The sequence below is a fragment of the Choloepus didactylus genome, chromosome 8 (assembly GCF_015220235.1).
Source record: "Choloepus didactylus isolate mChoDid1 chromosome 8, mChoDid1.pri, whole genome shotgun sequence".
Lineage (NCBI taxonomy): Eukaryota > Metazoa > Chordata > Mammalia > Pilosa > Megalonychidae > Choloepus > Choloepus didactylus.
The window spans coordinates 127,921,442-127,946,452 of NC_051314.1; the positions used below are offsets into that span (position 1 = coordinate 127,921,442).

General features: G+C 39.2%; 2 protein-coding genes across 3 annotated transcripts; both read right to left on the reverse strand.

Annotated features, from left to right (window-relative positions):
* Positions 1–374: 374 nt before the first annotated feature.
* Positions 375–23,426, reverse strand: TIGAR (TP53 induced glycolysis regulatory phosphatase). 2 transcript variants are annotated; one of them, XM_037846255.1, is made up of 6 exons: positions 23,293–23,426; positions 13,386–13,423; positions 12,186–12,307; positions 8,713–8,790; positions 5,606–5,716; positions 375–3,327 (listed from the first exon to the last, which is right to left on the reverse strand). In XM_037846255.1, exons 1-6 carry the CDS (start codon positions 23,322–23,324, stop codon positions 2,896–2,898), a joined length of 813 nt encoding a protein of 270 aa, XP_037702183.1. In that variant the 5' UTR covers positions 23,325–23,426; the 3' UTR covers positions 375–2,895. The 2 variants fall into 2 exon arrangements, with proteins under 2 accessions (XP_037702183.1, XP_037702182.1); XM_037846254.1 differs by having other exon boundaries at positions 5,606–5,743.
* Positions 15,310–23,397, reverse strand: LOC119541902 (phospholipid scramblase family member 5-like). The gene has a single exon (XM_037846253.1). The coding sequence runs from the start codon at positions 17,981–17,983 to the stop codon at positions 17,039–17,041; it is 945 nt and encodes a 314-aa protein (XP_037702181.1). The 5' UTR covers positions 17,984–23,397; the 3' UTR covers positions 15,310–17,038.
* Positions 23,427–25,011: the final 1,585 nt, after the last annotated feature.

A 25,011-nucleotide genomic window follows, 5' to 3' on the forward strand; every position in this document is an offset into this window, starting at 1 on the left:
GCCCCATGGATTGAATGAGGATTCTTCTTCAGGTTCACCTGTCAATTCAGTGTCCAGGCTCCTTGGTCAGCCGCTGGAGGCTCTCTGGCTTGGCTGCAGCCAATCTCCCAGCTTTGTGCCTCTGTGTGTCGCAGCAGCCTGCTTCCATCTTCCTTGCATCCAGCCTTTGCTCCTACAGTTCTGACAGTCTTTTCTCCCCACATAAGTCTGATCTTGTCACTCCTCTGCTCTAAGTTGTCCAGCAGCCTCCCATCACACTCAGAGTAAAAACACCTGTCCTTCCCATAGGCCACAAAGCCATGCACCACTGCATGCTTCTCTATTATCTTAGCTTGCTTCCCTCCTTGCCTGCCACTCTCCCCACTCCCCCCCGCACATCTGTCCTCGGCTTCCACATGGGCTACTCTTCTCCCAGAGATCAGCACAGCTCTCCCACTTCCTTCAGTACTCGGAGATCACCCCAGAGCCCTCCCCGGCTCACCCTCAATGAAGCAGTGTCCTCCCTCCAGTCTATTTCCCTTACCCTGCTTTATGTTTCTCAATAGCACTGGCTGAAACCTGACATGTTATATATTATTGTCTTCTCCCATAAATCATAAAGGACAAAATAGTTTGACTTAAAAATTGAAAACACTTAAATGAAAAAATGCATCCTAAATGGGACTAAAAGACAAGTAACAAACTGGAAGATATTTGCATTACATACAGAAGAGGACTGGCATCCAGAATATCCAAATTACTCCTGTAACTCACTAAGAAAAGATCAAACTTCCCCACATAAAAACAGGCAAAGAATATATCCCAATGATTCACCAGGGAGGAAATCCAAACTATCACTATACATAGTGAAAAACAGTCCACTCATTAGTAATCACAGAAAAGCTAAAATAATGAGACCATTTTTTTGCTCTTTACATTAGCAAAAAAATTACACATTATCAAGTGTTGATATAGGTGTGGGAAAACAGGAACTTTGAAATACTGCTAGAGAAACTGAGAATGGGTTCTGCCATTTTGAAGGGCCATTTGGCTGTTACAAAATCTGGAAATGCACATTTTTGTATGACCCAGCACCAGAAGAGATGCAAAAGGATATTCTCTGCAGTATTGTTTCTATAGGAAAATACTAACTATACTTAAATATCCATTAATAAGAGAATAAATAAAATGTGCTAATATTTATTCAATAGATTACAGTGGTTATAAGTAATTAACTAGATCTATACATAGCAACAAAGACAGAGCCCCAAACTATAAGTGAAAATAAAGAATACATTCATCTCAATGACATTTGTGTACATTCTACAAACGACAAAAAAATAGTTTCCTTATGGATACAAAGTGAAATGTAAAAAATAGATGAAAGTATACATGAACTCAATGCAAGAACTGGTTAAGGGGACTTACTTTATATCTTAATATTCTATGTCTTCATAGAAAAAGGAAAGCAAATACAACAAAATCTTAACAATTATTACTTCTGAATGGTGGGAATGTGGATATTTACTATTGTTTGTCCTTTTCTGTTATTCTTTCAAGTTTTCACTCACTTCCTCTGGTGCTCGACCACAAGCTGTTTCAATAGTGGCAGGAAATCCTGGTGGTACTGGGCACATTGAGAAACCATTCAATATTGGACTTCATATGTGATTTAAATGATGCTCAAAATAAATGTTGACTATGTGACTTTAGCCTTAACAGACAACTTTAGTATTAATCCTCATTTAAGACTAGACTCTCAGTTTTCATTAACATGATAACTTAAAAGCAAACTCCATTTATACATAAGGATTTTTGAGGGACCAATCTTTTGGGCAAAATTAAGTTAATCAAAATCACTTTTTTCCAGCGCCATCTGGTGGAAAGAAACAGCAAACTCATCTGTACGTTCCACAATTTAACCAGTTGGTTACCACAGCACCACTTGAAATTTTCAACTGTGCCTCCTCTTTTATTCTGAGGTTACTGTATAGTGGTGCTGTTAACTGTTTATTTTCTCTAAAGCCTTCCTTAAACTGTAAGTTCATCAGCTTATAGTTTAGATAAGTAAGTGGATATTTCACCTTTATTCTCTTAGCTAAATTTATTTGCTTTCTTAGCTTCCACTACCTTGTCTTTTGCAAAATAGACTAACTTAGACTAATCATTTAGAAGAGTTGCTCTTCTATCTTCTCCTGCTCAGAGACTCCTTCTTTAATTCATTAATCAAACAATGCCTTAACTTCTGTTCCACACCAGACCATCCTGAAAGCATAACCTTCATTCACCCACATTCCAAACCAACTACAAAAAAATTCCAACAGTTGATTCCTGTAAAAAAAAAAAAACCCTTTAGTGTCATTTTACTTTACATAAAATTATGACAGTAAAAGGTTTTCATTTAAAGGACAGAGTTTTTTTTTTTTAAATAACATTGTCACTATAAATATGCAGTAGGAATTACAGAATAAACCGTTTTTTCTCTCAAACACCGGTTGAGATAGTAAAAAGCATACAGTATCTTACCAAGAGCCAATAAACAGGCTAGATTTTCAGACAGTAAAAAAAAAATCAATGTAAGAAAAAAGGAAAGAAACACAGTAACAAGGTTATTAATCCCTCATCTTACAACAGTGAGTTCCTTCATCCATTTACAATCCGGAGAGGGAACTGGGCAGGATGGGAAAATCACTCTGGAACATGCCAACTGAACTCAAACAAATAAGTCATTTCTAAATGGTTTTACATTAGTGTCTTATGTGGCTATGATTGCATTCAAACTTTATAACCTGCTATAACAGAATGCTGATTTAACTGTTTGCAAATCAGCACTAGCAGAGGACAGAAATAAATAAGGCCAAAGGCACTCTCTCCCTCAGAGGCTCAAAACGGTTAGATTTTGATGTAGGTCTAAACTTAGTGGGTTTCAGTCACTCCGTTTAGATGCTCCTTTAGGTTCATACAGACACACTGAACTGTGGGTTTACCTTCTTTTCCTTCTTCCAGATTTATGATAAAGAGACTAATCCCTGTATTGGGACTGACTGAAGCAATCTCAGATTTGCTCACAGTTGCTGGTAAGGAACACTTAAGGTCAGTCAGAAAATAATCAAACAGGCTTCTCATGTAAGCTCCATGACTCACAACTAAGACACTGGCTGCTAATCCTGGAGTACTGCCGTTGGAATTAAATTCGGATCTGAGGTTTTTTGCTAAAGGAAATATTTCTGCTAAAGAAGTTTCCAGAGAGTTGCCTGGTGCGCCTTGTGAGAACTGTTCTTTTTGATCTGCTTCTTCCAGGATCAACTGACAAAGATTTTCAAAAAAGACTTTTCCACGCATTTTCACCTATAAGGAAAGAAATAAAAAGTGAAAGTTCTCAAAGAGAGTGTCATGAATGACTCTGACTTATTGAGTTTTATCATTCCTTTTTAAAAAATTAATAGCCACTGTTTACTGAACATCTACTATGGGACAAAGCCATATATATATGTATATAATCCACTTTAATCCTCATGACCATGTGAGGTATTATTCTGACTTTGCATATTGACAAGGCCAAAGTTCAAAGAAGCTGAGCAGTGTGCTTAAGTTCACACAGGGCCAGTGGGAAACCTGGGGTGTCCACCCCCATGTACCCGTAGCCTGATGGACAGATATCTGACTCCGGTACCAAAGCCAGGCTCCTGCCTCTTGGAGCTTATGAATTTGTTTTTTCTTCTTCCTGAATTGTCTTCCATTGGCTCTTTTTTTTTCTTTCTTACAACTGCAGAAGCTAATACAAACTTGCTACAGAAACACATGCTGATATGAAAAAAAAAATGAACACAATAAAAGACTCCCATAATTCTACCCTCTGGGGGCTGGGGTGGGCAATCTCAACACCTTTCAAATTCTAACTTATCTCCCACACACATCTCCATAAAGTGGGCTAGATATTATGTTTATATAACCTGTTTATTTAACCAAAGTCTACTGAATGTTTGCTGAATAGATTCTTTACGAAGTTAGCTTATGAGGGTTTGTCTGTGATACCTTTCAAGAAGCTAAGCATTTGATAAAACCTGCCAAACTCTGTCTTGACTTGGTAACATTTAAATAAGCAGATACTATTTTTACAACTCATCGGAGAATTTCAGAGAACATTCTGAGATTGTCCATAACTCTAAACCCAGATTCCCTACCCCATCCCAACTCTCAGGCCCCAGACTCGCTATACTCAGGAGAGTGCCTATATCAACAGGAGACGTCTGTGCCCTGAAGTGTCCAGCCGCTGTACACTCATTTTGATATCTGACACTACTTTCCTTTCAACAATGCTGGCCCTGAGGTGTCTTTAAGCTAATACAGTATGATCCTTGGAACTTACCTCTTAGAAATGTTGAGCAGGTGGCTATTATAGGGTTGCTATGAGCTAAGTCTTTCCTGCTTGAAGCCCTATACTCCTATTTGAAGCCCCCACCAACTTATCAGAAGCAGATGCCCCGGGCATCTGTCTCCAGAAACATATGCATGAGTACTCAGAAACGGCACATGCCTTGGAAGGAATAGAGAGGTTTTTTGAGTTATACAGAACCTCTCTGTAACTTCTGATAAGAATATAGGGAAATAAATAAATAAATAATATGGGAGAATTTATCCATTTTGAGTTTTAGATCCTGATGTCAAAAACATTACTTTAACAACTAAACAAAATGAATGAAGGGAAATGGTGATATCCGTTTCTAAACACCTTAAATTGCAGCCTATATTCATTATTTCTAGAGTAATAGAGTAGACCCACTGCTTATGTAAAACATATCTGATTTGATTTTTTTCCAATATGGTGACATAAGTGCTACATAAGCAAATAAATCTCAATCTATATTTCTTTTTTATTCAGTAGTTCCACAGACAACAGTTAAGAGCTCCCACAAATCAGGAACTATTAAAGTTCATGGGGGACAAGATGAATAAGATAGAATTCCTAACTCCTGTCTTCAAAGCATTCTTAGTCGAGTCAGGGAAACCTGCAACTACACAGAAACTTACAGAATAGTGCTAACCAGGAAACTACATCTGGGACTTAAATGTAGTTAGAACAAAAGAAAACTTTTCCTTAGTAAAGTAAGATAAAGCCTTTAGAAGAAAATTATGAAAATAAGAATAAGGGGGGAAATTGCCAATAATGCAATTCAAAAGCATTATACTCCAAAAATATGCAACCGCAGTGATGATATCGCCAACATAGCTGAAGTGGCAGGAGAGGCTTGAGGATTTCATCACTCAGGTGACTTGCCTCAGCCTCCCTGAGCACACCACACACTTTTCTGACTACTCACTTTTCTACTACTGCTGAAGATACTACCTTATAGTTAAAAAGATTTTTCTTAAAAGTACTATCTAATAACATGTTCCCTTAAATCCATTATCAGTAATAACTGCCAATGTACAGTCAACGAGAAAGATAGGATATCTTAAAAAGGAAACAAATGATATCGTACAGCACTGTTTTATGAACTAACCAATGTTCAAGCTGCTTTAGCTAAAATTTAGAAACATCGAATTTACAAAACGAGCCCGATCTCAGCTCTTCCATGACTCTGGCGAGTCTGTGAGTGTGGTACCTTGTACTGATGCTCCGTACCTGGTCCAGCGTCTCTCCTCCAGGTGGGGTGAAGGTAGGGCATTCCTCCCCAGCTATTTTCGCCAATGTCCTTAGCTCAGTCAGCGCCTTGCCTTCTGCAACCCCATATTTCTGCAATGGTCCGATAGATAAAAGTGCCTCGAATGAATATGCAATACAACAATGAAGTACATGTTTATGGCAAATTTATAACAAACACCACAGGATAAAGCTTGGTTTCCTCCCACTAACTTTATTAAAATTTCTTCTGAACTGATACTGGGAATATATTCAGTAGAGGTCCAAGTCTCCTAAAAAATACAGTTGAAATCTTGAGTTGGACATGATGTCAGCGTGGGCTGTATGGAATAACTCGTTTGGGCTAACTTCAGTAGAAGGCAGGGTTTAACTGGACAAATCTAGGATGGGCACAGAATCCAGAGCTAGAGGCTGGGCAGCTGCATGACACCCACACATGATCTCATCTGACCTCTAACAGCACAATGAAACAGGTTCATCCCCATATTTATAAATGAGGAAGCTGAGTTTTCAAGAGGTGAAGAAACTTGTCTATAGTTTCACAACAATTAGCAAAGCTAAAATTCAAACTCAGATCTGTGCAACTTCAAAGCTCATGGGCTTTCTAGAACTGTTAAGATTCAGCCCTAACAACGGGCACACAAATCACAGAAGAAACACAAACAGCCAAGAAACATGGGGACTCTTATAACCTCATTAGGAATCAATGTGAAAATTTAAAAAGGAACCATTTTTACACCATTAAATTGACCAGAAAAGCTGCTAGTTTTGAGAAGGGACTGGAAGAAGAGGAGGCTTTGCAACAGGTCCAGGCTGCTATGCAAGCTGCTCTACCACTTAAGCCATATGATCCAGCAGATCCAATGGTGCTGGAAGTATCAGTGGCAAACAGAAGTGCTGTCTGGAGCCTTTGGCAGGCCCCTGAAGGAGAATCACAGTGCAGACACCATTAGGATTTTGAAGCAAAGCCTTGCCATCCTCTGCAGATAACTACTTTCCTTTTGAGAAACAGCTTTTGACCTGATGCTGGGCCTTAGAAGAGACTGAACACTTAACCAGGGACCACGAAGTTACCATGAGACCTGAGATGCCTATTTTGATCTGAGTGTTCTCTGACCCGCCAAGCCATGGCGTGCACAGCAGCACTCCATCATAAAACGGAAATGGTATATATGAAAGAGGGCTCAAGCAGATCCTGAAGACACAAGTTACATGAGGAAGTGGCCCAAATACACATGGCCCTCAACGATGGTGTCTTGGGGAGTTCCTTACAAGCAGCTGACTGAGGAAGAGAAAACTTGGGCCTGGTTTACAGATGATTCTGCCCGATATGCAGGGACCATCCGAAAGTGGACAGCTGCAGCACTGTAGCCCCTTTCTGGGATGTCCTGGAGCAACTGGGTAAAGCAGAAGCAGGTTAGAGGAAAGACAGTGCATTCCACTGATTTGGAGGTAGCTGTGGGACATACAAACAAGCGGTAGGTGGTTGTGCTGGTTTGAATGTATTATGTCCCCCAGAAAAAGCCATATTCCTTGATGCAATTTTGTGGGGCACACATATATTAGTGGGGTTTAAGTTGAAATGTTTGGATTAGGTTGTTTGCATGGAAATGCGCCGCACCCAACTGTGGGGGATGACTCTAATTGGATAATTTCCATGGAGATGTTACCCCACCCATTCAGGGTGGGTCTAAATTAAATCACTGGAGTTATATAAATGAGCTGACAAACAGAAGGAACTCAGTACAGCTGAGACTGTCATTTTGAAGAGGAGCTACAGCCAAAAGGGACACTTTGAAGAAAGCACAGGAGCTGCAGATGAGAGACAGTTTGAAGACAGTCGTTGAAAGCAGACTCTTGCTCTGGAGAAGCTAAGAGAGGACAAATACCCCAAGTACAACCAAGAGTGACATTTTTGAGGAACTGCAGCCCAGAGAGGAACATCCTGGGAGAAAGCCATTTTGAAACCAGAACTTTGGAGCACACGCCAGCCACATGCCTTCTAACAGAGGTTTTCCGGACACCATTGGCCATCCTCCAGTGATGGTATCCAACTGTTGTTGACCTACCATGGACACTTTATGGCCTTAAGACTGTAACTGTGTAACCAAATAAAGCCCCTTTTATAAAAGCCAATCCATCTCTGGTGTTTTGCATTCTGGCAGCATTAGCAAACTACAACAGTGGTTGAGTGTGTGTGTGTGTGCGCGCGCGCACGCGCGCAGCTGAGGTAAGAGATCTAAGCTAAAACTATATATCTGGGAATCAACAGCCCACTAACCGAAGTCTGGGAGAGAATGAAACTGTTCCTAGGGAAAGAGCACAGAGTGAGAAAGTACCCAAGCAAGCATAAGGCTGTCCCCTCTTATGTGGTCATTGGCTACTCAATGGTCAACTGAGCCAAGGGCACTTTTGTTTAGCAACATGTGAGCACTGGTTTGCAGGCAGAGAGTGAGGCTTTCCAAGCAGCATTTATGCTGGAGCGCTAGTGTATATATTACTGAACAATAACAGAGAATGCAAGAGAGTTACAAAAAGCATTTCTTTTAAAATGGCCTAGCCATTCTGTTTCATTTCCATCCAGGTACTGAAGAAATCACAGAGCAGGCAAGGAACCTGACCAGCTTCTGGGTCAGTATTACAGGGTATAATAAAAATATTGCTCTAGGAAGAGACTTGGGTTCAAACTTCAAATCTGAAACAGCTGTTTGGCTTTAGCTAAATCCCAGCTTCAGGAAGATTCATTTCTGGTATATAAAAATGGACATAAGAAAAACTATTCATGCTTAAAATTGGGGAGTAGGATTGGAAGAAAAGAGGGAACTTTTCACTTTTACTATAAACTCTTCTGTGCTAAGTTCTTGCACGTATGTCTTGATTTCACAATTTAAGATACTTACATAACTTTAATAGTTAAATAAGATCCTGTACAGGAGAGTATGTAGCATTGCTAATAACAGAGTAAAATCTTATCATGCTGGCTGATTCTAAATCCCTAATAGGAATGCATTTAATTTTTAGCCATGTGTTAACTGAGGTGGCTTACTGATAATTTCAGGTGAAGAACAATCTGTAAATAAGTTACTTACCCTTTCTCGAAGTCTCGAATCATACTTTACTGTCATATTATTGCACAACTTGCTTTTCTCCAAAATGCCATGCATGGTCTGAAAATTGAAGACAAGTGTTTCTTCTCTCATAAAAGTAATCATTATTCTGGCCAAAAGGTTAAGATAGTACATCATCTTAGTGAACAGAAAAGAACTAGAAATAACTTTCCTTTGCAGAAGTTGCCTTTCCCCTGTAATGTTCATCCTCTTTTCTTGGCATGCCTCGTTCTGATCTTCTCTAACTTCTCTTCTCCTTCAGGGGTCAGCAAACTAAGGCCTGTGGGCCAAATCCAGACCATTCCGTGCTTTTGTAAATGAAGTGTTACTGGAACACAGCCACGCCATTATTTACCTATGGTCTCTGGCAGCTTTCACCCTACAACAGCAGAGTCGAGCAGCTGTGACAGAGACCACGTGGCCTGCAAAATATTTACTATCTGGCGCTTTACTGAAAAGGTTTGCCGACCCCTGTTCCAGTTCATTTATTCTCCATTCAGCTATGTCTAATCTGCTATTAAACCCATTTACTAAAGTAATTTCAGTATTATAGTTTTTAGTAATAGATCTTGCAGTTAGTTCTTATTTATAGTTTCCAGTTCTCTGCTGAAATTTTCAATAATGTCTTAATGTATAAAATACTCATTTTAAAGTCTGTATCTAATAGCTCCAGTTATCAGATAGCTCCTGGGTCTGTTTCTGTTCTCTTACTTTTGCTCATATTGTTTCCTTCTCTCCTCCTGTGCCTGGTTATTTTTGACTGACACCAGACATCATATCTGTAAAACTATAAAACAATTTAAGATGAGGATTTGCCTTTTTTTTTTGACACACACCCTCCCCCATAGTACCAAATTAAACATTATAACCATTATTGTTTTATATTGTTAATATTTGTTTAAATTTACCAACACCTTTACCCATTTCTTTGCTACCATTCTTCATACCTTCCTTCCAGAGTTATTTTCCTTCTTCAACTATCCTTGAAAAGTTACCTTAGAGCCTGTTTGTCTGAAATGTCTTCATTTCAGCTATACCCTACAAAAATAGCTTTGCTGGGTACAAAATTCTAGGTTATTCCTTACTATCTCACAGAAAATTAAAGAAATTACTGTTGATATTGACAAATCTTCTAATAGCCTATTTATTGGTCCTTGGTGGATGACACTTCTTTTTACTTTGGAGTTTGTAAGTGTGGATTTCTTGTTTTTTTTATCTTGATTGGGCTTTATTACACCTTCCAGGTCTGAGAATTGGTCTTATCAGCAGTGACCTTGTTGAATTCATCACCTCTTCCCCATTCTCTCTCTCTATACCTCCTTTTCAACATTTATAACTACTCATCATAAACTCTGTTTTATATTTATAACACTGGGCTGCATTTGAATTATTATATAAGATATAAACTAATGATTGTTTCAGCTGTATCTAATCTGTAATTTAGTATATCCATGGAGGTTTGTGTTTTTTGCTTTTAACTTTTTCCTCATTTTTAAATCAACTTTATTGAACTATAATTTAGAACAATAAAATAAGCCTCTTTTAAGTGTACAGTTTGAGTTTTGACAAACGTATACCCATGGAAGCATCACCAAAGTCAAGATATGGAAGAATTCCCTCACCCCTAAAGATTTCTTTGTGCCCTTGTCAGTCAATCCCTCCCACCTCTGGCCCCAGGCAACCATTGGTTTGCTTTATACAACTAAACATAGATTAGACTTGTCTTTTCCAGAGTTTCCTATAAATGTAATCATACAGCATGAATTCTTTTCTGTCTGTCTTTTTCCTGTTTCTGAGACTCTGCATGTTTGCTGTATGTATCAACAGTTCAGTCTGGGTTCTATTCCATTGTATGACTATACTATATAGTTCATTTATCCATGCATCTACTGATGAACACATGGGTTGTTTCTAGTCTCTGGCTGTTACAAATAAAGCTGCTATAATCAATTGTGTGTTAAGTCTTTCTGTGTACATATGTTCATATTTTTCTTGGACAAATCCCTAGGATTGAAATTGTTGTACCATTCAGCATGTATATATTTAACTGTCAAATTGGTATTGAAAGTGGCTGTTCCATTTATATGCTCAACAGCAATGTCTGAGTTCTAACTGTTCCTTTTCCTAAACACTTGGCTTTTTACTGTTAGCCATTCAAACGTGAATATAGTAGTAACTCACTGTGGTTTTAATTTGCCTTTCCCTAATGATTAATGATGCTGAGCATCTTTTCATGTGTTTATTAGCCTTCCATACATCTTTCGTGAAGTGCCTGATCAAATCTTTTGTCCATGTTCAGGTCGGGGAGTTTGTCAGTTACTGCAATGAAAGAATTCTTTATCTATCTGGATGCAAGTCCTTAGTCAGTGTGTGCATGTATGATGCATACAGTATCTTATAATGTTATAAATATTTATAACTTTCTTCCAGGCTGTGGCTTGCCTTCTCATTTTCTTAATGGTATCCTTCAAAGAACAGAGTTGTTAAATTATTTCTTTAATGGTTCATACTTTGCTTATTTTAAGAAATCTTTGCCCAACTCAAGATCATACAGATTTTTTCCTGGCCTCATGCAATTTCACCCTATGCATGTGCAGATTAATATTCCACCAACGATTTACGGGACTCCTGGACATGTTTCTGGAGTTCTTTCTATGAGGCTCCCTCTTACATTATTCAGCCCTACAAATTTTAGTCCTCTTAGCCTCTCCAAATTCCAAGTTCTGTCTCCCCAGTTCACTAGGCTCCATTCGACTTTCCCTTCCAGAGTCTGGAAGTGCTTCAACCAGAAAATCAGGAGACTCTTAGAGCTCAATCTCATTTGAGTCCCTTATTCAGGGATCATGGTTCTGTACTGCCTGAACCAAGAACAGTTCTTTCACATATTTTGTTTTGCTTTCCAGTTAATCAGTGGGGGAAACCAAGTCCCAACCCTGTTACTCCCTCTCATGGTTGGTCAAAAAAGTTTCCATCCACTGAGCTTTTAATTTCAACATTGTAGTGTAAACTTTTATTAGTTGTTTGGTTCTTTTTTAAATCCTGGGGCCATTTTTACAGTACTCTGTTCCCTAAGGCTATTTCAACCATGCTTTTATTTCTTCAATATATCAGTACAGATGCTTTTTACTCTGTCTGTTAATTCCAATATCTGAAGTCTTTGAATGTTACATTCTCCTATCTGTTGTTTCTGCTGGCTCTCCCTCACGATACATTCTTTGTATTCTTGTTAGACATTTTTTTCCAAAGCTACTCTAATTGTTAAATTACCAAACTAAAATAAAGTACAAAAGTATAATAAAAAGAAGATGAATAAGTTCTGGGAGACAGCAACTGGGGGTGCTGTCTCTCTGTGATTTAATTCTTTACACACTCACACACTCTACTAGTAGATTTTTCAAGGTTACACAGTCTTGAGACTTTTGGCCCTTCTGCCTTAACCTTGACTCTAAACTTACCTGCTTAGTCCTCGTGAGATCACTAGAGAAAGCATGAGAAAACTTGACATTTTTAAGATATATGCCAACGGCGGCTGCTTGCTTAAATCCAGTTTCTGAAAGAGGCTCATCTATTCCTTGTCCTATGGTGTTAAGAGGAGGAACAACGACATTCAAAAAAATACACACAGGGCGCAAATTAAATCACATATTTTAATGAAACACCTCCTTGTGCGGTTTCTCATATAACATTTCAAAGAATGCATAGCAAGTAAAATTAACCTGTAATTCTATAAAGCCTCAAGTATTCGAATATTTCTCAAAACAATGTTTACCTAATGGAGTTAGATGATGATGAGAATTCATGTATCTTAAGCTTTTTCCGTAATCTAGAATGAAAACTTTTATTTGCGTTCCATCATCAACTTCTAATGAAATAAGGCAAATGAGCAGCACTAAAGGACAAGGTGGTTAGGGACTTAGACCAAAGGATAATTTGGGTGGGGTACACATCGTTTATAAACAAAGAAGGATTTAATTACAAGACTAGTTTCCAGAAGAGGGAGTCAGGCGCACTGAACAAGAAAATTAGTTTCTGAAAACCCCAGAAGTCCCTAACCAAAAAAATAAAACTAAATGCTTCTATAATCACAGCACAGAAGTAGCATCTAGACAAAAGTTCACCCAAAATATTCTGAAAAGGCTAGACTAGCTGGATTATGGGGAGCTCAAAAGATCTGAGCCCCAGTTAAGAGGACAAAGGAGGAAGAATCTGTTCAGAATAAAGTAACAACCACCTGGGAGAAGAGGAGCTGTCTTTCTACTCTTCTTTCTTGCTTCTAAAATTAAAGCAACTATCTTAGCAGAAAAATACTATAACACCGGTCAATAGACTTTATGCTTCCAAATATGAAATCAAACTTAAATCCAGGCAGTATATATATTTTAAGACACCTAGACCCAATATACCTATTTAATTAGCTAATTGGGCCACTTTGAAGCCATGCGTGAACAATTTGGAGAACTGTTCTTTATATCCAGTGCACTTAAAAGACATTCATTCTTCTTGCTTACCTATTGCTCTGATCATATTAAGATGATTTAATTCCTTAACTTCAATTCACAATACAGTGCCGCCCTAATCCACCCCAACCCACCAAATCTGATTAATCACCTATCATATTAAAGCTAAAGCAGAGAGCTAATAACTATTATACCAACCTTGAAGTACTTTCTCCTTGTTAAGTCTTGTTTCTCCACTAAAATAGAGGAGGAAAAAAAACCCTTCATTATCAAATTATTTTGCAATGAGAAACAAAATCAGAAAATTCTTACTAAGACAAAAAACTGATACTCATAAAAATATATGAGCCTTTAACATATTTCACAGCGAACCCATAAAAAACAATTTATTCTAAACCAGTATCTGGAATGGTCTACTCTAATGTACCTAACTGATGATCTAGGAATTTCAAACTGTCTAAAATTAAAATGTATAGCTCAGGAATCAATTTTAAGTCCATTATAGGTGGAAAAGCCTGATAAAAAATTTTATATATATACACACACAAATATATATGTATGTGTGTATAGATATGCATATTTGGTTGATAAATAATCTTATTAAAATAAATAAACTACTTTCACAGGCAGCAGGACCAAAACATGAAAGTCATCTGTTTGTTGCTGGACAAATAAGCAAGTGAAAGAAGTTCAGAATTCCTCGCCTTCTCCTAGTACCTAGATCTTCTTAAGCTGTTAGATTTTGTAGTACTGAAAAACATCCTGCAGACCACTCTCTGGAGGACTGAGGTTTAGGCACTATGCTTTTTTGCTTTAGAGCCAAAACAAAACAAAGCAAAGCAAACTTACACAACCTTGAAACAACCAGAAGGGTACAAGAACTGGAAACTTTGTCAAGAAGTAACTGGGGCACTTGAGGCTGGGAAGGGGTACACAGGCAAGACTGTGTGGCAGGGTAGACCCATGATAAAAGCAATCATTAAATACCTAAAAGCCATCAAGGAGAATTCAGGTGAAACTTTTTTGAACTCTTATCATGTGCTAAGTACAGTGCTAGGCAGTGGGGAAACAGATGCAAAAGAGCCAGTGAACAGAGAATTAGGAATGGTGGGTAAGCAGTTCTTCAGATCAAATCATTTCCTCATTTGAAATCAAATATCTACAGCACACGTTTGTATCCTTCTATATTAAGGAGAGGTGAAAATCAATTAGAGTAAACTACATCACAGTAAACTGGACTTTGGCTCTACATTCATGAGCTGGGTTAAGCTCAATTACCTGTTTCCTTGTCTGTAAAATGGAACAACATCTTAGGACTCTTGTAATAATTGAGTTAACATAGGCAAAGCATTCAGAACACTGCTTGGCTTTTAGTTATTTTCGGACAAACCTTTACAGAAATGAAAGGAACTGTCTTTGGAGGGAGGAAGTTTCCTGATTAAGAGTACTGCAATAGCTCAGTTAACTACTTGTGGCGACACTCTGAAGAGGGTCCAAGCCTCGAATGACTGGACTAAGTAACCCAGAGAACAGTGAAAGGGAATTGGCGGACCTAATGGAAAGCCCCCCTCAAATTATCAGCTGTGTAACTTTACAGTAGTCATTCAGTTTTACTGAGCCATTTCTCAGTCTGAGACTCTAGATGTGTAAGAGCAAAATAATGAAACCTGCATTACCTACCTCACACAGTTCTTCTGGTAATCAAATAGAGTTTGAGCAAAACAAAACAAAACAACAACAAAAACACTAGGGTATCCATCCTTTAATTGTTGGGGAGTGGCTGGGAGACAAGGGGCCAAGTTTAGGGGGTCAGGCTGTTGGAGAGTTGGGAAGGACCACTGCTGACTGCTGGCAGAAAAATAAACCAAGAGTTAGTGTAAGGATTCACTGCCCCACACCTACAGTGTAAACAGCACAGTCAAGCTCTTGATTCTCTGGAGATTTAATGAATAAATACTATTTAGCTTAATGCATTTTTTAAACTTTTGAAAACTGAAATAAGGTACAAAAAATAAACAAATAGCATAACTATAAAGCCAACACTCATGTAATAACCCAAGTCAAGAAGTAAATCACTGCTGGACTCCTTGAAGTACCCCCCATTTCCCCATCCCAATGTCCTCCCAACTCCAGGGCCATCCAATACACCTGGACATTTGGATGCTCATTTCCTTACCTTTCTTTATGTGGTTTTCCCACTCAGGCAAAATATAGATTAGTTTTGCCCATTGTTGAACTTCATAATGAATTCAATCTTACTATACGTGGTCTTCCATGTCTTTTATTCACCAATGTGTTTGGGAGATGCATCGATGTTGCTGAGTGTGGCTGAAACGCACCCCTTTCATTCTCATTACCGTGCAATACTCCACTATAAGAATATACCACAAGGTACCTGTTCTATTGTTGATAGATATTTAGATTGTTTCCAGTTTGGGGCTATGCTGCTATGAATATCACGGTACTGAGTACACTGGGTTCTCTAGGGCAGGCGATCTCAAAGTCTGTTCTCTGACCAGCAGCATCAACATCCACCTGAGAACTTGTTCGAAATGCACCAGACCTACTGAATCAGCCACTCAGGAGTCAAGACCCAGCCTACCTGTGTTTTAACCAGCCTGACAGGTGATTCTGAGGTGCATTCAAGTTTGAGAACCACTGCTCTAGGCAGGGATTGGCAAAAAACTGCTCTTTTAAACAAAGTTCCATTGGAACACAACCACACCCATTTGTTGTCATGTTGTTTATGGCTGCTTTCCTTTAAGAGTGGAACTGAGCAGTTGACACAGAGACCCGTCAGTCTGCAAAGGCTCAATTATTTACTCTCTGGTTTTTTAAATGTCTGCTGAGCCCTGCCTAGGGTATCTCTACCTACTGGACAACAGAGTATGCGAATATTCAGCTTTATTAGATAATGCCAAAGTGGTTCTACCAGTTCACTCTCACTTACAGTTTTCCATGTCCTCACCAATACTTAATGCAGGAATTTTCAGTTTGTGCCGGTCTGGGAGGTGAGTAGTTTATCTCATTGGGATTTAAATTTGCGTTTCCCTGATTACTACGGAGGCTGATCACTCCTGATTTGTTTTTCAGTGAAGCACCAGTTTTTCTTAAAATCTGGATTTACTCAGACCCCAGAAAGGAAATTCATTAGCATCAGAAATCACAAACTTAGGTGTCTGCCTGGAGCCTTACCCCCAGCACCTGGCTAATACATTCTCATGCCCGTTTTTTTAGGTAGTCTGGTCTCCCTGGCATGGGCCCCACCTACTACCCCCATAAATGCCCCAACTCTGCATTCCGGTTTTACCCAGGCACTTTGCCTAAGTTATCATCTGTATTCTAATTGACTTTTTAGTTGTGTCTACTTGGGAGATCCCCCAAGGCAGGGCCAGAGGTTGTACCGCTCTCATATGCCCAGGGCCTGGAGAAAATCCTGGGAAATTACAGAATCTTGGTAACTGGACTCTGCCTAGGGAGGATGTTCTGGCAGTATCTGTCAACACTACAAATCTGTTTACCCTCTGACCCAGCAAGCTCATTGCTGGGAATACCTACATTCATTCATATTTAAATAACTATTTGCTACAGTATTAAATCTGATAGCAAATGACTGTAAAAAACCCAAACATCCATCAACAGGGGACTGGTTACCTTAACAAACAAACTACTGTAATTACGCAATGTGCCTGTGTAATTTTTTTTTTATATGTTTACCTGATTTTATTTTTCAGTTAGAAAGGCAAATAAGCCTAAAATCTAAACTTAAGTCGAAAAGAGAATGGTTGCTCAGTTTCTGAGGAAGTATAAGTGGAGGACACAATGGAGAGGTCTAATAGAAATGCAGGCCCCTAAACTGTGATTTCTGAAGAACGCTGGTCCCAAACTAGCCGTCCATACATAAAAGTTACTCTTTGGGGATTAAAAGCCATATAAAACGAGATTGGGTATATAGTAATTGACAAGTGAGAAGGAGAAAAATAATCACCCACACCCTCAACGAACATACATACAAAGAGGAAACAAGCACCAATCACTGCTGCTTTGACTGTCACATCTAGATCCGCAGGAATGTGAATTCCAAAGTTGTCAGCATTTGTGAAGACATCGTTCACAAATCCTGACCAGTACTTTGAAATCTTCCCAGTTGTAAGCTTTTCATTAATGGTTTTCACCTCAAAGTCCACATCACCAAAACAGCCACATGTTGCACAAGGACCAACAATTTTCAAAATATCTTCTTTGTTTGCATTTTGGATTGCAAATTTAGGCAGAAATGGATCCCACTTCTGTGCAACATAACCAACTACAGTGCCAGGAGGGGCTTGGATTTCTAACTCTTGTAGGTAGCAAGGGCACCAGCATGTGTTACACCTCAAGGGCCTGTTTACTGTAATCACCTCTCGACCTGAGTTATCCGTGATCCTCAGGGTGCAAGATCGCAGTGTGGAATAGAAAGGACGATTGAAGCAGATGCTTTCCTCCACTGCAAAGTAAATTCTTTGTCCCAAACTGTTTTTAATCTCATATTTGTTGGAGGTCTCAGCGCCAACTATCATTCCAAGAAGCTCCACCCGCTGGAGTATAATTATCAGGTCTAACTGGCTTAAATACTCCAGACCAGGAGGGAGACTCACTGTTGGCACGAAAGTGCCTGGTGGAGAGAGACCTGGCTGCCATACTTGGTTCCCTGGATTGGAAGGTGAAGTATGAAGGCTTTGATCTGGTTCTAGAGCACTGGGAAGAAAACCAGGCAGACTTCTACCTCTCTGATTCTGTGCATCTTTAGAGGCCATGAAGATGAGTCACTTCTTCAAAGGCAGCCAGGTTAAAAGAAAAGGCTTTTCTTGTTGCAGCAAGGAAAGGAAACAGAGTATGCATAAAGCTTCAGAAGGTGTTCATCTACCTCACATCAGCTTACAAATAACAGAGGAAGGGAATGCCTTGCTGTTTCTAGAATGCTGTGTTTTGTCAGTGTGGACAACAGAGGGGGATGAAGATATCACCAAGGGTAAACACTATTCAGAAACTATCAAATAACTTGGTGACTGAAGGAACAACTAAAAAATAATACAAATGAGAAAGGAAAATACACAACACTCATTTTGAGAGTTATTTACTCTTAGCTTTTTCTTTATTTCTTGGAATATACACTTGTGAGTGCACTATTCTATCATACATATTCTATATTTCTAATTTCTAGAAGCGCCCTGTGCCAGATGTTGTGATAAAGTATTATATTAGGTGTATGTTTCTGCCAATTCTAAATACAATTCTTTACATTGTGAAAATGTTGGAATGTCGCCTGTGTAATTTAAAGGGAGAGACTGGGTGTAAAGATATGGAAAGATCAATAAGATATATTATCAAGTAGAAAAAGGAAGGTGCAAAGCAAGATAAAAAGCATGCTACCTTTTTAGGAAAGAGGGAAGTAAGAATGAATATGTGTATCTTCACAAATGAACACCAGAAGGATACACAAGAAACTAATAAAAGTGCTCACCTATGGCTTGGGGGAAGGAGGACAGAGGGGCTAGGGAGAACTGTTTTGATTTCTAAATATGTGGATGTACTAACTTTAAAAAGAAGATATGATAAATAAATAAAATTCCACAGAACTGTTTAGGCCTTCACAAAAACTAGCACCACTGATGTGACATTGTCATTGTGGATATTAATAAGACATTTCTTACACTCTGAGACTCATTCGGAAACCTATGAAATAGATGTGGAGGATACTAACCTCTGCCATTCAGAGATGGCGACACACCATCCAGGGCAATGATAGGGGCCCTGTCGCTTCTAACACAGAAAACCACTCCTCTATGTTAGGTTCCCATCCTGTCTCAGCCTTATAATCTTGCTGAGGAACTGCTTTTTAAATACATTTACCATCCTCTTTAGATAGTGGCTTTGTAGCCAACTCAATTTTTGGCAAAACCCAATGACCCCTCACTGCCTTGCCTTTACAAAATAACCTTCATACAGAGATCTCAAAAAGTTTTACTTACTTTATTTGGATCACAAGCATTCTTGCTTATTATAAATGTAAAGTCAAGGATGAAGGGAAATTTAATCATTTTGTTGGCCCCCAAATCATGCAAGAGCCAACAAAAAGTCCAGGTCTTTTCATATTGCACATGTTTGGCAGAGAAGATTTTTTTTTTTTTTTTTTTTGCATGCTTGCTGAAAAGTTTAGCTCAAGATGGGTTTGATAAAAGATTCAGATAAAAATAAAAGACTGTACTGTCAAAATTCCAACCAATCAAAAATTTGATAGTTTTGTAAAGGCGCTGCCCCACCATCTAATGATTTTCAGAGAAAGGAAAAATAAATAGCTAGGATATGAAGAAGGATTCCATTTAGCCACAAGTCCATAAAGACTACTGCAAACATTACTGTACTATTAATAATCACTGGTATTCACTTTTACCTTCTAGAGGACATTTTTGCCTTCAAATCACTCTACAAATACTACAGAGTAGGAATCCAGAAGTACAATTTTTCCCCAAACTTCGATAAATATTTAGTCTTACATCTTTTGTCAGCTTTAATGAGAGCTCTACATAAATCCCTGAAGCAACTATTTCAAATTAGTTCCTTTGGGTGAGAGGAAAGAAAAGTAGATGGCTAAAATAGTTTTACTATTAATTCACTTCCCTTAACCAAAGCTTGGCTTGCAATAATGGCAGAGAAGGTGGAGGGGGGTGAGAAAGTTCAAAGGAATACCCCTTGAAGAAGTCAGAGCAGCACCACTTATTTCCAAAATCTGCTGTGTCATCCATTTCCAAAACAGAACACCTGACTCTGCAAGAATACAAACTTAAGGCCAGGAAGCTAAGTCTTATGACCAGCCATTTATAGATTCTACAAATAGATATCATTCATTTTGCAGATTAAACGATATTTTATTTGGTGGATTTTTATTCCTTGGAACTTCTTTAAAAATTATATAGAAAGCTTAATTTCCCGGTCATATCCTTTTAAACAATTCAAATTCAACAGACAAATAGTTTGCCACAAAAAGAGATACAAATCATGGGCAAGCTTTCAGAATAGATATGATTTAATTTTCACGAAAACGTAAAGCCTGATACTTAATCACAGCTGAATCCTGGTTCTTCTACATCAATTAATTCATTTGAAAATATAGATTTCAAGGGTTGACGGCAGGGAGACTCACTAGATGGTTTGAGAGTGAAAAAAAACTTGTAAAATTCACAACTCATATATTTATGTTTATATATACTTTACTCCTAATTGTAAAGGCTCTCTCCAATCAATTAAATCAAATAACAATTACATTTATCTTCATAAAAATACCAAATTACAGATGATCTAATATTACTTTGCTTTATTAATGTCCAGAACAAGGATTAACATTCAACAAAAAGTATCTGCCAATCAATAGAGTAAAAAGTAAGAAAAAGAAAACCAACTTTGCTATTAATAACTTTACTAATTCATCACCTTTGAACTATAAAAACTATGTTAAATTTAGTTTGTAAAAAATTCTAAAGTTTTAAGAGCTGGTTACAAACGGAAATGAAATGGATGGTTCTGCGAGTGGCTGTAAACACCTATGAATAACATTTCAAGGAATACCAGGGCCTTCCTTGTGTTGCTTAGGTCATGGCAATTTAAGCCTACATGTTGGATTTTTCAATAATGCTGTGTTACAAGATCAAGAGAACTTACAGTTTCATAGTAATAGTAAACTTAAACTGTGAAACCTTGGGCATTCTGTTCAAACTGATTCATGTTTGAAATTCATGTGGTTACTTTCCCTTCCAAGTGTGCCGAACAGATAATCACACACATAGTAAGAGCATCAGATTCATGAGGTTTGGGCAGAACTTAATGGAATCATTCCAAAAATTTGTCTTGCATCATCTGGAAAGGCACTGTTCAATAAAACTGTTCAACTTTTAAAAACAGATTGACCACACCATCAGTTTCAAAGCACTTAACCCTCTTAGTTATACAGAATTAGGTAAAAGAAATCTCAAGTTCCTATTCCTGATAGTATGCTAAAATATCCAATTTTGCCAGTTCCTTTAACAGTCGTTATATTTAACCATGGTGATTATCGATCAAATCTGGAATCAGTTATTTTCTGGAAAGGATCACCAATTTTTAGCCTTGAGAATTCTGAATGAGAGCAGCGGGTGGGTCCCGGTGGGAAAGCAACTAATCCCAGCCCTAGGAATTAGTTCAACATTTGTACTCCACTTACCCACATATAAAACAGAATAAAAGAAATAATTGTTATCAATCTTTACAATTATATTAGAAGAAATTAAAATAAGCCTCTAAAATGGTTGGGGATATTCAAGCAGTTGTACAAATACTAGGTTTTGACACAGTAAAGTAGGAGGTAGAAGAGAACAGTGGTTAAGAGACAGGTTACAGCTCCTGCCTTCCCAATTTGCCATGTGACTTCAAACAAGTACATGACTTCCATGCATCTGAATTCTTACCTGTGAATTGGGGGTATCAGTTCTTACCTCACTGGATCACTGTCAGGAGCTATTTAGAACAGTGTCTGGCACATATTGATAACTTATTAAGAATTATTTTTTAAAAGAATCCTATGAGAGCCTCCACAAATCAAGCCCTTTTTAAGAAGCATGGAGGGGATAAAATCTACATTCATCTAATTATTGTCAATTACAGATCTAAATTGAGGTCACCTTATTTTTCAAAAGGTACTTTATTCTATACATATTTGGTTATATATGACTGTGCTGGCTGAGTTAAGGCATCCAGAAAGCACTGCAACATTGGAAGAAGGGGGATTCTAGTCCATTTTGCTACTAGCTAGCTGTTACAACCTTAAATTTGGTAGGTTAAGAATCCTCCCAAAGCAATGTATAAAATGGGGACTGGTGGGTGAGAAGAGAAATGGAGGAAAATAGGATTTCTAGTTCAACTTTTAAATCCTGTAACTTCTACAAAGATAACTTCAGATGATCCCAAGATTATCTTCCTACAAATGAAGAATAGGACAGAAAAGACAGAAGAGTTGGCTTGACACGATTCAATCTTATCAGTGTGCCTTGTGAGCTCCAGGAAGACAGAAAAGCAGTGTCTTATCTAGATATGTAACCCAGTCCACTGGCAGACAGAATCTACCCAAATACGCTGATCTAATAAACTATACATACATACGTGAGGACTAACTGCATTTTTATTAGAGCAGACTTCACAGAAACGGAAGTTACTTAATCCTTTCTGTACTTCTTCACTTCCACTGTACTGTACTCTTTACCTTTTCTCATTTAATTCTCAGAATAACCCAATGAAGTGGATACTAGCGTCATCCCCATTTTATAGATCAGGAAACTGAAGTCGAAAAGATTACAAGGAGCTTAACTGGAGCCGAGATTGCAGGCAACCCAGGTCTGTCTTCTGATTGCTTCAAAATCGGTGCTCTTAACCACCCTGAGTTCCAATTCCCACGAAGACTCAGCAAGTAAGTATTTAGAAGGAAAAGGATAGTTATGAAAACATATCAGCGTTTGGCTCTATCTAATCTGTTTATGATAATAAAGATATTTACTCGGGAATGTGGTCTGCGGAAACGAGGGCGGAGGCCCTCTTTCCTCTTCCAGATAAGTAACCTCTGGAGGGGAGGAATCAACCTCAAATACGTGTCTGTGGGACTGATTGCCCTGGCAAATGAGAGGGACCAGCTAACACGGAGAGCGACCCAGCGGCAAAAACATCAACCAGGACGAGCTATCCTGCAAATTCTTTGAAATCTGCAGGACAACAAAAACGGTGCACAGAGAGATGCTAAGAGACAAGGTTTTCTTTCTTCGGTTTTAGCTCTGCCACCAACTGGCTGGGAATCTGAATAATTTACTCCTTTAGTCCTCTCTCTCCATACCTGGGACATGGGACTGACAATGATATATTTAAGACCTGCCTTCTTCACTCGGGGTTCTCAAGGGACGATGGGAGGAGACAGGACGACACAGGAGAAAGCTCCTTGAACACAGCCCGGTCCAAGCCAACCTTTTCGAGGGTTGAGCAACCGGGAAGAGGACTTCACACGCCCAAACAGAAAGAAAGAAGGGCACCCCGCGACAGCAATACTCACTGTCGGATAACCGTCAGAGCGAAGCGAGTCATCCTCCTTGGGTCCGGAGGGAGGCAAAGCAAGGACCACAGCTCGGCGTCCCTTGCCCAGGCACCACGCCGCGCCGCCCGCCCCCCCACACTGCGGGCTCGCCTCACCTCACCTAGCCCAGACGACTTCCGCCAATCCTAGCCGGCCATCGGCCGGCGCCGCTGCCATAGGCCGAGGCGTTCTGTAACGTCATCACTGAAAGCCCAATCAGAGAGGTGCGATGCCGGAGGGTCGGAAGAGACTGGTGGGAGACAAGGCCCCGCCCCCGGCTTTGGCGCTTGCGCATCTGCATGCGGGTCTGGATTGGCGCACAGCAGGTGCCAGGTAGAAGCGGTTCTTGCCCCGGGAAGCGTAGATCTCCAAGACACGGGAGAGATAAGAGAACTAATGCTTTTGTTTTCCGTTGACCAGATTTGAGGCTGGACTGCAACTCAAAATCTCTTGTAGCTGGCAAGGGTGATGAAGATGTGCAACTCCAGGCAAGTTGGATCCATTGAGGTTTAGCCATTAATCCCTAACCTTGAGGATGTAGAATCAGCAAGGTGTGGGGATTGAAAGCGGCCTTGAGACTTACTTAACCTCGCTAACCTTCGGTTGCATGGTGGGTGAAATGGGGTAACGGTCCCTAGTCATAACTTATCTGAAGCTTAAGAATGGTAGCTAGATAATACTGTCTTCCACATATTTTTACCTACATTATCTTATTTGTTACATTCGTTTCCTCAAATCCCCAGTTATGTACGAGGAGATGAGTTTATAGACGTCGTGATGTATGCCAGCGCTTAGGTTTATAGGCAAAAACTTTTAAACAGCTTCTCATGTATTATCACATTTGGCCGGGAGACCAATTCTGTAGTAGGCGGGGCAGGCTGTTATTTTCACTTAATGGATGAGAAAGCTGGCCAAGGGAGAAATTAAGTAATTTGTCTAGGCTCACAATGCTAATCAATGGTAGTACAGAACTAGTTTAGAGGTTCCCAACCTACCTGCACATAAGAATCATCTGAGAACCTGTGGAATCCAACCTACACCCCAGAAAAATTAAATCTGAACCTCTGGGGGAGGAATTCAGACATCAGTTTAGTTTTGTTTGTTTTTTTAATCCCTAGTTGTTTCCAGTGTACAGCCAGTCTTGAGAGCTGGAAGTTTAAAGCAATGCTTCTCAAACTTGGCTGTGTACACAAATCACCTGGGGATCTTGTTAAAATGCATATTCTGATTTGGTAGGTCTGGCATGGGGGCGGGGGTAGGAGGGGCACAAATTCTGCATTTCTAGCAAGCTCCCAGATAAACGGGGCATTTTCAAGATGAAGGTGAGAGGGATAATTCAGGGAACCCTAACAGTGGGGCACAGATTATCTTTGGGATACACTGCCTTTACATGGTAGATACTCCATATGTGTGTTCTGAATGCCTGGATGAACAAATCAGTCCAACAGATTCTCCTGGAAAATTGAACTAGAAAAATTAAATGAAACAGATGGTTATCGGTGAGGGCTAAATCAGAAAGAAAGCAGAGAGAGAAACCATGAGATAGAGTTAGGGCTATGAGAGGTCATGAAGATCTAAGATATGATCACAAGTAAAACAACCTTGAGAAAAGATTTACTGAGCAGAGGGTAAGAACAAGCAAAGCTAATGGAAGAACATAGCAGGCACACGGAGAAGCAAACACCACAAAGTAACAAT